We start from the raw sequence: 15,197 nt of genomic DNA, 5'->3' as shown, positions 1-15,197 counted from the left end.
TTAAGGCATCAGTTCCTGTTTTCAAATTGTAAAACTCTATACTGATACAATAAAACCAAGCTCAATTTCTGTTTAAAGATAAATAAAACAATAAAATACTATCTTAAAAAATAAGTAAAATATTTTATATAGAGAGAGCTATACATGTAATGGTATACTGCTATTACTTAGTATAAGTACTGCTAAGTAATAGCAGTTCCCAATCTAAAATAGATTGGGATCTATGGGGAAAAAGTCTAATCTAAAATCTAAAATAGATTGGGAACAGGAAGTCCCTGTACAAGACTGTTTTCTACCATTTACAACTAAAAAATGCTGAGTATTTGCTGAAGAACTGAGTAAGGATTTATTTCCAGGTAGTCATGAGTGATATGCAATTCTGGAAGTAAAACAAGCCATACATTGGAATTCTTTGCACTGTCATGGAGGCCTTACCTTTAGCAGCAGCTGGTACTTGGTGATTCTCTGAACTGGCTTTAAGAGATAAGCATCAAGTGAGAGCTTATGATCCAATTTACGCTGACATTCCTGCAGGAGACAACACAGAAGAAAAATAAAATTGTTTCTTGAAACACAGGCAAGTCACCAAGATCATTATCATTTGACAATCTGAGGATTATAAGTCTGTGAATTAATTGAGAGAGAAATTTGTTCCATCTGCATAGGAATTTCCAGGTTACTTATCCCACAGTGAAAATATATCTAAACAAGGGCTAATGTTTAGGTTCCACTTGGTGTTGAAATCTGGCATTCCCTGCTGATGAGATTGCAATCAGCTGGGATTTGCAAAGCAGCCAACATTTTTTGGTGTGGGTTTAGCCTGCAGAGTCAGGCTCCCATCCAGGAAATCTACCCACTTCTCTACCTGCCCAGTCTCCTGTAGAGAACACCTTGACACACACTGGGCACCTGCCATCAGTAGAAAAAGCATGCAGGAAAGTCTGTATTTTGCTCTAGGTTTTCTAAAGAACAGAGATACACAAGGAAAATGAGCTTTGAGGGTCTTGCACTGTAGTCTGCAATGAAATTCCACCTGAAAAAAGATGCTGTCTCCACATTGTCTCCAGAGAGCTTCAGACCTTGGTTTGTTCTGACAGTACTTTTCATATATTTGGAGGTCCTCCTTCTGCAAGAAAAGAAGAGTTTAGGTAAGGGAAGAAAAAAAAAATCCAGAGTGTCTTTCTTGAATCACACTTTTTCTTATCTTCCATCCTAAGACATGAAGTAATTTTTACATGGGAATAACTTTGTATGTAAAAACACACTGAAACCACCAAACCTGCTTTTTACTTCTGATTAAGTTAAATACAACTGAAAATGAGATTTTTTTTCCCCTCAGTTTTCATACAAAGCAAGGAGACTGCAGACTGGAAGATAAATAATTTAACAGCAAACCCAGTATCTTTTTCAGGGAGGTAAATTGGTGGTTTGGAGAAAAAACAAAGCAAAAAAGAAACATTAGGAATTTAAACTTTATTAGCAATTTTATTAACAATACTGGCACAGACTGTAATTGTTAATGATGACTAAGGTTTAGCAGTTCAAAAGACTTCAAAAATAGTGTTGGCTCTCAACAGTACAAACACAAATTAAAAAGGAGGAAGTTTGTCTTGTTGATGTCCCAGGCCAGGCAGGGGAATGTGCTTAAACCTTGTCCTCTCCAAATTCGAAGTGGGTAGATTCCCTTTATTTAGCTTTGACTACACTCCAAGTGCTCTCACTGAGGTCCATGGCAAAAATCTCCCTGACTTCAGAGAAAACAGAGACAACCTCAAAAAAAGCCCAGAAAGGGTGTTCTGAGCTCTGTGGGCGGATGCAGGGATGGGTGCTCCTCTGCCAGGACCTGGGCTGGCAGGGATGGGTGCTCCTCTGCCAGGACCTGGGCTGGCAGGGATGGGCACCCAGGTGCCCAGAGGGCAGTGCCATGGGGCTCCTGAGCAGGGTTGGCTGTGCCTGACCAGCCAGGAGCTTCCCACCTTCATCTGCACCTACCCTGCTGGGATGTGACCTCAGCAAATCAAAGAAAACACCAAAAATAAATCTCAGCAATTCCTGGATTGTTCCTCTGTGCTCTCAGCCCACCAGGCAGTTCCCATACACTCCTGCTGCAGGGAAATCACTTCCTTCTGTACAATTACCAGAAGAAATCAGCATTGCTGCTGTCTTCCTCCACAGACCCATCCTGACATCACCCTGATGAATCAGCTGGGAAATCAGAGCTCTGCCACCTAACACCACACTGTGTCAAGGATTGTGCAATACAAAAACCTCTTCTGTTGCAACTCTATAGAATATTTATCGTGCTGTTTCAAAATAGGTGCAGAGTTTTCTTCACAAAAATATAATTATTTGTACATGTTGCCCTGGAGGGAAGTTAGCAGGCGGTAAACCTCACAGAACCAAAAATAGCAACAAAGCATAATCAAGGATTACAATCTCATGCTAGCCCACAGAAACCTAACTGGACTGGGTAAGAAAAACAGAGAGAGCAACAGACAAGAGAACTGTGAGGAATAAGTGAAAAAAAACAATTTAAACTTAAAGAAAATTTACAATTACCAACAATTTACCAGTTATTTGCCATAGTGGAACCCCCCTATGCCAGTGCAATCTACTGCTGCCTAAATCAGTGACACCTGCTAAGGCAGATACATATTTAATTACAGCTTTAAGTTTTGCAATAGTGTTAGGAATAGAATTAGGCTCTGACTTTAAAATGCCAAGAAATAATTGATTGTCTAATTATTCAAATCCCAGTCTTAAATATTCCACACATCTCTATTTTCACATGCAAAGGTTCTGACTTCCTGCTGGTACTTTTACACCATGCTCCTCTCTCTTGCAAAGCTATTCCTTTCCACACTGATTTGGACCCTGAAAGCTCTGTAAGCTCCAATGCACATGGCATATAAGCACAGTTCCAATTATCTTTTTGACTGCTGATTTATGGATAATTTTTGCATTAGTCTAGAATTTAGACCTTTGCATCAAACTCACAGGTTTCTGGTCAGCTGCTACTGTCCTTTCACAGGTAGATTCCTTTTCTAAATGCTTCTTTCTCCCTGAATAACCAAATGTCCCAACTGCTGGTTCCTATTAAACTATTCCCTATTTTAAGGTTAGCAATATGAATAAGTGCAGAGTGGTAATCCACAGTGAATCACTCCTGCCAGGAACTTCACCTGGCATATTCTGGTAAGCAGTCTGACACACCTTTGGTTCCCTCCTGGGCATTCTTGCCTTAGTTCAGTAAGGTTTCCTTCTTCACAGCCCTTTGGAAAGCAGATCAGCCCAGAGCGTCCCTCCTGTTGCTGATAAAGCACCAGAAGACCATTCTACAAGGAATTCAGTGCACATCCCTCCTGTCTTTGAATGCTATATAGTCCTTGACCACACAGAGCTCTAAGGAAGGTCAAGCATCTTGGTGATGGCAAAATAGCTGCCATGTGGGTAAAGTTAAGCTGGCTCACTTGTAATTGAGCTCATCTGAAGATCATGCCCTAAACGAGGTCAGGCAAAGTGGGAGGGAGAACAAGAAAGGCATTTCTGGCTCATCTTTTACCAGATTCTGCTGCCATGTGCCAGGAGACAAAGCCAGAGACCCCACAGGCTGTTTCTCCCACCACCTGAGATGCAGGGTTCACATTCATGGTGACAGCTGCTCAGGTGGCATTGGTGGAGCTGGGAGGGTGTGTGGGGACATGGCAGGGGATGGAGTGACTCTGGCACCAGAGTGTCTCACTGCAGCTCTCAGGATACTTTCAAGCAGCTCTGGAATCAGGGCTGAAAAGGCCCAGGGTGATCAGACAGAGTAAAACTCTTCAAAGTATGAATTTTTAAAAAACTGTCTATTTCCAATCATAAGCCCATCCTGTTGTTGTGGCAGGAGGGTCACACCCATACAAAGGGGGAGAACCTACAAGAGTGTGAGTTCCTCCCAGAGCTCAGCATCACTTGGAACAGCAGCTGCTTCTGTTTGCCCCCGTCACTGCAAGCACAGCCATAACTCACAGGGCAGCCAGAAGCCACTGCTCAGCAGGAAGGCATAAAAAGCTGCCAAATCATGGGGAACACAAACACACAACCAGACTTTTGTTTGTGCCTCCCAAAGGCAGTCCAACAGAAACAACACATTTCTGGACTTTATGTGGCTTCTTCTAAAAACAGAACATAAGGGCAGGAATCAAAGGGGCTACTGTGTGAGCAGAGGCATCTCAAAAGAGGAGCTTGTGCTTTCTTAGTGTGAAATTTGAAATAGGGAGAAAGCAAATGCACAATTTAACCTCTTATTTGATAGACTTAGTGTGGTTTGACAAGGCCACAGAAACTGATGAGCTAAGGTGATGGAGGGACTGGTTTTCTTTCACTTCATACCTGAACCCCAGCTTTAGTGCTGTTTTCATATTAGTAAAATAATGAGGAGAATTCGGCTTAATAGCTGTTTTCACAGAGAGACAAGCTACAATATTTAAATACGGAGCTTGAACCTCCTGCAGAATCAGAACATTTCTATACCAAGAATTTTTATTTAGCTGCATTCTTTAGGGATGTATGCAGCACATGGACTATTTTACATTTCTTGGGTTTCAGAGGTCTGCATTCTTCAAAGACTGCTTTTCCTCATTTGCATAATGATTTCACCACAGTATTTTCCTGCCCAGCATCTGAATCCTAGGATAACAACATATGCCTTAGCAGTGTCATTTACTCAAGCTCTAAATGCTAAGCTGTTCAACAGAAAATAATCCAATGGACATATAATCACATTTACACTTGTATGATTCTCTCCAGCCTGACCTGTTTGTAAATTGGAAGCATACTCTTTGCAAGTATCACATGCTCAAATTCCCATTAAATCTTAGTAATGTGGCAGTGCTCAGCACCTCTGACTGGTTCATCTAAATTTGTCTGTATTTAATGTGTGCTCTGGAAAAGCAGCAAATGCTACCTGTATTATACAGTAGAAGCAGGAGGTACCTTTGACTACAGTGGGCAGATTTTCCCATTTCTCATGCCACTTCCATTTCCTGTGCAAAACACAGAGCCTTATTCACAGAGTTTTGTCAAACCCTGAAAGCAGTAGCAAACCACCAAAAGAGATTTTTTTTCCATTAGTAGGGCCCCTGAAGGAGTGCTACATAAAAAAGCACCTTTGCTTGTGCGCAGGAAAGAACTAATGGTCAGGCTGAGTGGGGGTGGAGGTGGAGGAGGGACATCACAGGGAGCTCTTGGAGAGAGCTGCAGCACTTGGGCACTGAGAATCACCTCAGCAGAGGGGAGAATCCCACTGGGTGAGTTTTGTGGAGAAGTAAAGGGAATCGACCTCACAGAGTCTTTTGGGGCTGGTGGGTCCATGCAAGGACAGCAGCACAGGACAGTTCTAGGGGACCAAGTGTCCTAAGCTGTGCAGAGAGGAGAGAGATAAGATAAAGCAGGAACAGGATGTGTTGTCTGCACTCAGAGCAGCCTGCTGTGACACCGATACCATCCTCTGCTTATTTACTGCAGGGTGGTGTCTGGGTTACAAAATTCTCCTGCTATAGATGTGAAATAGATATGAAAAGTATGTCAAACATTTGGATCGCTGTTATTGGTTGGTTTTTTTCTTTTAAATGAGACTTAAAATACTTGTAAAACACTGGTAACAGATCTCTTCCTGTCAGTAAGCCAGGTAAAGGGTCAGACATCAGAATATATGCTTGGTAACAGTGGCTTAATTTAGGAATATCTGCTTAGAGGAGTTTCCCTCATTCACAAAAGCAAACAGACTGAAAAGATGGGAGTTAGTCTGTAATTACTGTAGGATAAGACCATAGATATTCATTCAAACCTGAAAAAGTATATACTTACTCTTTTCAAAAAGCATCGGGCAAGAAGCTCAGGGTTTTCAATGCAATTTTCTATCTCCTTAAGGAAAATCCTGAGAGGGAGAAAAAGAGAGTAAAGAGTAATGTAAAATCCCATTCACATTGTATGTTAGCTTGTGTAAATCCAAATTAAGCCTTCATTTTTGTAATATGAGGAATCAATGGGGAAGGTAACACACCAAGAAATATATATTTTAGAAAAATGGGATGTGGCTGCCACCTGATTCCCTAAATCACAAATATTATCATATTTTATCTGCGACATATGATTCCTTTGACTGTTGAAATTTGTTTCATATCTGTAAACCAAATACCTGCTTTCCATTTGGGTATGAGGATTTTTCAGAATAGCTAGAAAAGACAGGAATGCTCTGTCAGATGTAGTTGCTCAATCAGCAAGCAGTGAAAATATGGGATGTAGTCCAAAGGCTTCTGCAGTGACAGTCAATGCACAAAACTTTTAGGGAGAGAAAGATTGGGCTTGCAAAGGGAGAGGAATATCCTTCTCCAAGTGGGAGACACAATCTTTGAAAATAATATATAAACTGGAAAATAATTTTGTCTACTAGGTATTAACTACTCTGGCATAATATCAAGACTTGCAAAAGAGATTTTTAAAATTTATTTTGTTCAACCATTTGTTACGTCTTACAGGCAATTATTATTCAAAAGGATTCCTAAATTCCCACTTTGGTTACAGTGACAGAAAAGGACTGGACGTGATGGTGGCACCCAAGGATGCAGGATAACCACCAGTTCCCAGGTACCTGTTGTGGAAATAGTAGATTTCTGGGAGGTTCCCAAAAAGAACTTCCTTCTTGTTCTGAAGTGCAGATGGAATCAGATGTACTAAATTGGGATTGTCCATTTCTGAAGCATACCCCTGCAGAGAAGAGTGGAAAATAAAATCAGCCTGTTTTTACCAGGGAAGAAGTACTGTGTTCAAGGCACTGGAAAGCCCCAAAGTTCATGTGCTTTTGTTCTCCACAGAGCAAACAAAGCTTCTCCCATGCCTGCTGCTTTGCTGCTCCCATGAATTCCTGATGTTTCTGATTTTCCCCAGAGATTTTACCCTGTAACTGTGCAAACACATTTTAACCACAAGTGAACAGGTCATGGGGTTAAGAAAAAATGGACAAAATTATGTCTCTAGGATTCAAAAGCCATTTGGGTCATGTAGGGATGGAGACTGCTAATATTGACAGACAGATATCTTTCTGCTACCCTGCTTCATTGCACAAGAGTTAGTTTGGATTTGTTTCTTGTAAAAACTGTATTGTGTTTCTTCAGTAATAACTTTGAGGAAAGAACATTCATACTTTAAACTCAAGAGTAATATATCAATTACCAGAGCTGCCAGCTCCCGTGGAACAAATGCAATGAAGAATCAACTACACATCCCAAAAGTCTCACCCAAATATAAGCATGATTGATCCCTACTCATCTTCTGTCCTCCCACAGACTGAGGATCTTAGACTCCACACACACTGAGTATGCTGGTATCCTATCAGTTTCAAAAGCTCAAGAATTATATTTGCAGCATGAGCTTTTTTTTTCTGTGTTCAAGCACAACATGAGACAATAAAGAAGAGCAGGAGGGGTGTCTTCCTCTTCCTCAATCATTTTTCAAATGCAGATTCACAGAATTTACTGTCTGGCCCCCTGGACATCAAAGTGCTGCTTCTGAGACCTATTGGTAATATTTTGAAAGGACATTATTAACTCTTTCTCTGTCCATAACTTTCAGAACCATGCAAACTGCCATTCTGTGGGCTTGGGCCAGAGAAGGTGCCTTTTCCTTTAAGGCCTGAGGCAGGATGTTCAAAACATCCTTCCCATTCTCCATCTCCAAGGCTGAGCTCTCTTGCCAACACTGCCTGTGTGTTATAAACAGGAGGTGGGAGTGCTCAGCCCATGAAGGATGTGCACCTGCAGTGATGACTTAGAGGTTAAGCATCAGAAAGTAATTTCAGAAGAGTTTCTTACCTCTATTATACTTTGAAGTTCTTCCACATAAACCCGTTCTGTTTCTATCAGCTCATTGATTATGTGGCTGAAAGACAAAAAGGTGGAGAGTCATAGTGTTAACCAAGCACATGTGAAAGAGAAAAAATAGGATTCCTTACATATTCCTGTTTATGTCTTCAACTACACACAAAAACCCTCTGAAGGTCATTTCTCAGTTCTTCAATCCTGGGCCTTGTTGATAAGATTAAAAGACCTAAGCACATCTTGGACTGTAATTTTTTTCAGCTCATTTTAAACTTCAGCTCGGATTTTTCTGTCACTTTTATACCTGCAAACTGGAAAAAAAAATTCCCAAGAAGAAAAAAAAAAGTGTTTTTTTCTAGGAATAACTAATACTGAATAAAATGAAACTGTACTTCAGAGCTATGCTACTGTTTCTGTTTCATTTCTTTTATAAAATAAACAAAATCAGTGGCTACACTTCCATCCTTTAATACAATGCAAAAATTTTGTCAGTTTGAAAATAGGAAAGTAGATTAAAATCTTTTTACTACATTTTGAACATTTCATTTCTAGTATTAGTTTAATGCTTCTAGGTAACTTGAAGACATATATCTTGAAGATTGCTGACATTTCACAGAAACATGAATGCAACCAATTCACTATTGAACAAATAGCTAATTAGATTTTAAAATAAAATTGCATTAGATTTCTTATGTTTTTGTGCATCAAATGTTCCATATTATCTAGAAAGTGTTGTCTTTATTAGTGTTACAAACAAAGTTTTCAGGGTAGCTCCTCCAGAGGTGTGAGCAGTAGGAAAGGACAAGTCCTTGGTGTTCTTTTCCTGGTCTGTGCTTCTCGAGAGTTTTTAAGCACAGCTATCTCAAGCCAAAACACATCCCCATAAGGACACTAGGGAATAATGTCTCGAGGAACTGGAGTGTGGCCAGCCATGAGCAGCACACAACCTGAGGCCAGTACAGTCTAGGCAATTCTTGGCATCAATAGCAGCACATGCATTCATCCAGCATCTCCCTGCACACACTGCCTGTGCCTGCTTACCTGGCTCTGTGTGTCACACAACAGCCACACCATCAGCCAGACCCTGGTTACCTGGCTCTGTGTGTCACACAACAGCCACACCATCAGCCAGACCCTGGTTACATGGCTCTGTGTGTCACACAACAGCCACACCATCAGCCAGACCCTGGTTACATGGCTCTGTGTGTCACACAACAGCCACACCATCAGCCAGACCCTGGTTACCTGGCTCTGTGTGTCACACAACAGCCACACCATCAGCCAGACCCTGGTTACCTGGCTCTGTGTGTCACACAACAGCCACACCATCAGCCAGACCCTGGTTACCTGGCTCTGTGTGTCACACAACAGCCACACCATCAGCCAGAACCCATCACCCCTTTAGATTATAAATCATGGCTGTACTGTTGCATCCACTCTAAGGGGATTTCCTTATTCTCCACAATTTTTTAGGATGTCCTTTTTGAGGTTAAAAAAACCATCCCACTTCTGCTAAAGCCTCATTTGAATGGTTTGGTCAAGCATTTAAAAACAAAATAGCCACATTTCAGCTAGCAGTTTGACATGCAAAAGCACTGACTAAAATGTTACTTGGCTACTACAGTAGATTCACTGGTTTCCTTTGGACTTCCCCAGCCCTTTTCAATGAAATGTGGTTTTGTAGGCTAGCTGGGGACCACTTATTCAGGTCTCAAAGGCTATTACTCCTTTATGGACCACTGCTTGAGAAATATTATGAGTATTGAAAAAAACAGATCAACTGATGTTTCAGATTTTGTTATAAAATAGCTGGGATTTCATAGCTGTCTTGGCATAATGCCTTAAATTGCAGTGTCAAGCACAAGGTAGGGCAGTGGGTGAGGGCTGTACCAGTGCTCCCCTGGCCACACTCAGGTCCCATTGGCCACTCTTGCACTGGCTGTGGGCTCCTGGTGATTCTCTCTGCTCCCTTCAGGTGTCCCTAGTTTGGGAGACTCCCCCAAAATGTTCCACTGCTGATTGTGCCAGGACTGGAGCTGCTCCATGACTGTCACAGGCAATGAGAGGAGCTTAGAACACACCTGCTGCCACTATCACATTTAACCAAAGTATGAGGCAGCAATTGACAGGATTATCGTCACAGGCAGCTCCTCCCATCCTCTTTCCCCCTTTGATATGCATGACTAGATTAGAAATAATTTTTATTGTAACTGGGATGTGTGAGGTAAAGGGGCAGGGGAGAACTGCCACACTGTATTGTTCATTCATTTCAGAGAAATTTTACAAGAATTTGAGGTTTGCATGGCAGCAGTCCAAGCACAACAAAACTCTGAGCTGGCTGAAGTTTATGGGCAGTTCTGACAAGGATAACTCCTCACCAGGATCATTCCCAAGCAAACTGGCCATCTCAGCAGGGATGATAAAGCATTAGGCATCTGACCTAAAGGTCAGAATCTGAGAAATCCCTAAGGTCCTCTCTGTAGGCATCCTTGTTGCTAGTAAAACTCGTTCCACTCAAGCGTACTTCCTCCTTGCCCCATGAAACAAAGAGATTCATCAAACCAGCAGAGTTAGCCAAAGGCAGAATATTCTGGTCCCAGAAATACCTGACTCAGTAGCTTTCCTGGCATGGAAATAGTGATGTGCACTGCTCAGGAGGTCAAGGCCAGCTCTCCCTGTGGAGGGAGTTAAACATGTCCTAGCAGAGGGAGCTCAGCAACCAGCAGCCTGGCAAAGCCCTGAGCACGGCAGGGCCCCTGCTGCCACCCCTGCCTGGCAGAACTGGGGTGTGTTTGTGGCAGGGATCACACACAGACTCACTGATACCATGCTGTCAGATTGTTCCTCCAGCACAGGAAACTTCTTGGTATGGAACTTAATTACAATGCACGAACTAGCTCACATTTCCTTGAATGATTGATCTGGGTTTCTAAGGAAACACTGTGGCCTTGGATACACCAAGACCGCATTTCCCACAAGGGGGGTTTTACAGAGGTGCCATTTGGGCTGTTTTTTGTCACTTCAGCAGCTGTGATATCCTGTGCCCCTGCAGCACCACTGAGATCTCACACATTGAGCCACTTATCATGACTCCCAGCTTTGAGAAGCCCTGAAGTGCCAGCACAATATGGATGATAAGAAAGAGAGAGTAATAAGAAAACAATTTCTGCTTTGTCAATAGTGCTGTCTCTGGCAAGTTAGTTATGCCATGCTGCAGTGAAGAAAAAAATTATTTCACAGAGGAAGTTCCTCAACAAGGGTTACAATGTAGGAGCTGCAATGGACAACAAAGCATTGGGAAATGCTTGTTTTTAGCCAAAGTTGTAAGTGAAACCTTGAAACTGAGGTAAACTCTGCTATTACCTATCACCCTTGACTTTTAGAGATGCATTTCTCTATCAGCCCCTGCCTGTGCTGGTATTTAGATCAAAGGTAGTTATTTATATCACTTTGCACTGTGCAAAGAGCAATTAGCAGCATTGTTGTTATAAGTATAAACTTACCCTGCACTGTATTGTGTTTTTGCAACAAAATTTTGTCAGTGGGTGTTTCTGAGCTGGCTTCTTCGGGTAACTGAGAGCACACTTCTAGGAAGGGCTCATCACAGTGACCATAAAGGAGACACATATCAGATCATTTCATCTCAGTAACTCTTTCTCCTTCCTTCTTCTTTAACAACAGAATGAAAAAGAAACAATTGAATAGTTGGCCAAGTTCCCCAGGGTTGTCAGGTCATTCTGCAAGTCTCTGTCAAAATTATTTTGGCAGGATGGTTTCTCTGCTGTGATGTGCTGCCTTAAAAAACCCCCATCAAATATAATGAAACACTAAGCAGGAATATTAACCAGAGATTACCACAACCTATTAATATCTCCTCTGGCTAAATCTCAATTGCTTTGTCCTCATACAGTTACTATTTGTGCATCCTGCTCAGATGACAATATAAACTAATTCAGGATTTTTGTTTCCATAGCTGTGCTTCTCTGACAAACTCATTGGCTCACCTCCACTCACAGACCCTGTTTCTATGCCAGGATCTGCTATCACACATGCCTGTCCTGATAAGGAGTCTTTTCTCAGAACAGGAATTGAAGCCATCAATTAGAATTAAACCAGGGAGTTTTTCTGAAAAGAGACCCTGGTATAAATCATAACTGGTGCTACAAAATTATTGTGCTGCAGAAAACCTGACTGCGTGACAGGTGTGGAACCAGCAGAAATGGCAGTCACGCATGAGCTCTCCATACCTGTCTTACAAAAACACATGGTGCCTAGTACATGGAACAGGAATATTTTCAACAGTCAGAACAGCAGAAAATGGGTATGCAAGAGCAAAATATTTAATTTAATAAATTAATTTTAAAAACACTCCCATCACTTTTATAAATATATCTAATATAGAGAGCTACTTAAATTGAAAATACTGTCTCTTTTAATACCTGAGGCTTCAAACACAATAGGAAGGACTGAAAGAACCTGTGTGCTGTGTAATGGAAACATAAACACAGAAAAAATATCAACATTGGATAGACTTGGACTTAAGGGAAATCAGAGTGAATAATTTACTGGCTTGCAAAAATGAGCACAGTGGTAAAAACCTCCCTGGTCCAGCACTCTAGCTAGTTCTAAGTACTGTGAAATTTCTATTTCTGAATGTAAATAAAATTTAACAAAACTACCATTTATTTGCAATGGTAACTTCTTTGTAGGTAGTATATGATGAAAGTCTCATTGCAGAAACAGAATCAGCAATAAATATCATATACAGTTTTGAATTAGAAATCACTACAAGAAATTCTAAGACTGGTCTAATTGTAAAATCTCAAAATTATCTCAGTGCTATGGAATGAAAAGAAATGACAGCATGTCAATAGCTGAGTAGAAGAAACTTCCATTCCACCTACATAATTGCATTTAAGAGGAATTTTTTTGTTGTTTTTCACAGTGCTAAAAAGGCCTTTTTGAGTAGAAAAGTATTCTCAACTGAGGTTATGCAATTGCTCAAATGAAATTTGAGTAATGAGTCAGTTGCTGTACTTTACCTCCTAAAGTGAAAAGTAATAAAAGATCCTTCTGGACGTAAGAACATTTGTTTCAACAGAACTTGTTGTTAGTTGATACAGTATTTGTTAGTTGATACAGAAAACAGTTCTGATTTCTCTGCCATGTACTCTTTTTTTTGGTTGGTCTTCTTTTTGGTTTTTTTTTTTTCCCCCAATGAGAGCAATGCCTCAAAAGAGCAATGATTGTTCTTAAAGTGCATTTCATGGCTGCAAACAAAACCCAACTAACCCAACTTTGAGAAGCATAAGGAACTTAGGTAATACACTCCACCCCATCTCAAAATTCGTGCCCTTTACTGAAGTTCTTGTAGTTGCCTGCTGCAATGTCTAATGGATTTGCTCCAGCTGTTGTGGAAGTTCATCTGAGCAGAAGAACTGCATCTTTGTTAGAAATATATTTCACCACCAAAGTCACCATTTATAATATTTTGCTTCTTTGGAAATGATCTGAACTCTTCACATAAAAGGAATTGTCCCACATTCACTGTTCCCAAAACAAATGACCTTGGGGAAATATTTTTATATATCTTAATTAGTTGGCCTACATTATAGGAACCAGAGAATAGTTGTTAATGGAGAGGTAAATTAATTAAATCACCTACAGAAAGGAATAATATGAATAGAGGACTAAAAGTCACACAGGAGCTGTTTCTCACCTCAACTGTGCATCTACACTGAAAAGATGCATCTCTGAACCCAAATTTGAGCTACATTTAGACAATGTGGATGCTACAGACTGGTCCTTACTGTGGGCCAAAATAACAGCACACACAGCTCTGTACATATTTTGTCAACTACCCACATTTGTGAACTACCTACCCATCAGGCCCCCCTCGTGATTTTGGTTTTCATCTTGCAGCTCCACTTATTCTGTTTGGTCATAAAGATATATTTAGCTCTGTGATACCTCAGCATTGAGTAATCAATTAGCTACGAGCAGGTGAATAATTTATACACAAAAATAGTGTAACTGCTAAGAGTTATTAGTATTAGGTCATATTCCAGCAGATTGTAGTAGATTGGTAGTAAATTGAGATCCATAGAAACTACTACACACACATGCTTGTGAAATATCTGATGTAACTGAGACACTGCAGGTTAACAAATTGCTCCCACACTGTGCAGACTTCCAAATAATTTGCTTGCTTGAGATCATGAGTATTTACATGCAGGCCACAGAATTAACTTAATTACTCAGATTTCACTATTCTTCTTTAGAAATATTACCCAGTCAAAAGAAAACATGGTGTTTTCCTAGGGCCAGGCAGATCTTGTGCAGCAACAAACCATATTGCATAAAGGATTTAAAGTGAGGACAGAGAGGAAGACATAATTCTTCATTACACTTCCTTAAGGATGGATTTGATCCGCTGAACTGAAACCAGTATGGTTACCAGCCAAAAAGGAAGATAATTGTTTTATAAAATGCAGAAATATAAATATATGCATATATGCATAAAAGTAATTCATATACTAACACTGACAATTATTCTCATACTTCTTTCTAGCTAGTAATGATTAGAACATACCTTATGAATATATCAGTCATATATATATATACATATATTAGTGAGATATATATATATAGAGAGAGAGAGAGATAGATAGATAGATAGATAGATAGATAGATAGATATATGCATGTGTCAGTCACAACTGATATTCAAAAGATAAGGCCTCTGGAATGAAGCACTTTAGATTTTGCATGTCCTACTCATGTGGGAAATTCATGGGGGTTTTGTGTCCTGGTAGTAATTTCTTCCTGGCCGCTTTTTCCTTAAAAGTTGAAAGTAGAGCAGGTAGAAAAAAATCTCTAGATATTTAATAGTTTCTGACTTCTGAAAAAAATATTTAACAGCCTTTTTCTATGCCCAACCTGACTTTTAAGACCGCAGCTACTTTCAGATTGCATGCTGTGTGCTTTTTCTGTTCCTTTGTAGACACAATACAACAATATCCAAATACCAGTTGACCTCATTGAGCAAGAAATCTGATAAGGACTGACAGTGCTGTGGATTTTCCCACACAGGGTGGTAAAGCACTTTTTCAATAACAGCAAAAGTTACAGCAAAAGTGGTAAAGTCCCAAAACTTTCAGACAGACAAGACCAGCAATATAAAACCCAGAAGTAGGTTAAAGGAAATGCAAGGGACACTGTATTGAGAATTCATGTTGACTGCTAGAGCTCAGGCTCTAAGCAAACCTAAACCTATACCTAAACCTACACCTAAACCTAAACCTAAACCTAAACCTAAACCTAAACCTAAACCATGCCC

General features: G+C 40.4%; 1 protein-coding gene across 5 annotated transcripts in view; it reads right to left on the bottom strand.

The window, feature by feature from the left end:
• MCF2L2 (MCF.2 cell line derived transforming sequence-like 2) overlaps positions 1–15,197 on the bottom strand; it is a 148,491-nt gene that overhangs the window by 29,347 nt on the left and 103,947 nt on the right. For all 5 annotated transcript variants that reach the window (XM_054282271.1, XM_054282272.1, XM_054282273.1 and 2 more), the window contains exons 16-20: positions 7,854–7,920; positions 6,635–6,750; positions 5,851–5,920; positions 1,034–1,126; positions 436–528 (exon numbers count right to left, since the gene is read on the bottom strand). In XM_054282271.1, the coding sequence (XP_054138246.1) occupies positions 436–528; positions 1,034–1,126; positions 5,851–5,920; positions 6,635–6,750; positions 7,854–7,920 (439 nt within the window). The remainder of the gene's footprint in view (positions 1–435; positions 529–1,033; positions 1,127–5,850; positions 5,921–6,634; positions 6,751–7,853; positions 7,921–15,197) is intronic.

The sequence above is a fragment of the Melozone crissalis genome, unplaced genomic scaffold, assembly GCF_028551555.1.
Source record: "Melozone crissalis strain CALT ecotype California unplaced genomic scaffold, PUWL_Pcris_2 ptg000034l_1, whole genome shotgun sequence".
Lineage (NCBI taxonomy): Eukaryota > Metazoa > Chordata > Aves > Passeriformes > Passerellidae > Melozone > Melozone crissalis.
The sequence above is the reverse complement of the archived record's forward strand: the minus strand, read 5'-3'. Positions and strand labels throughout refer to the sequence as shown.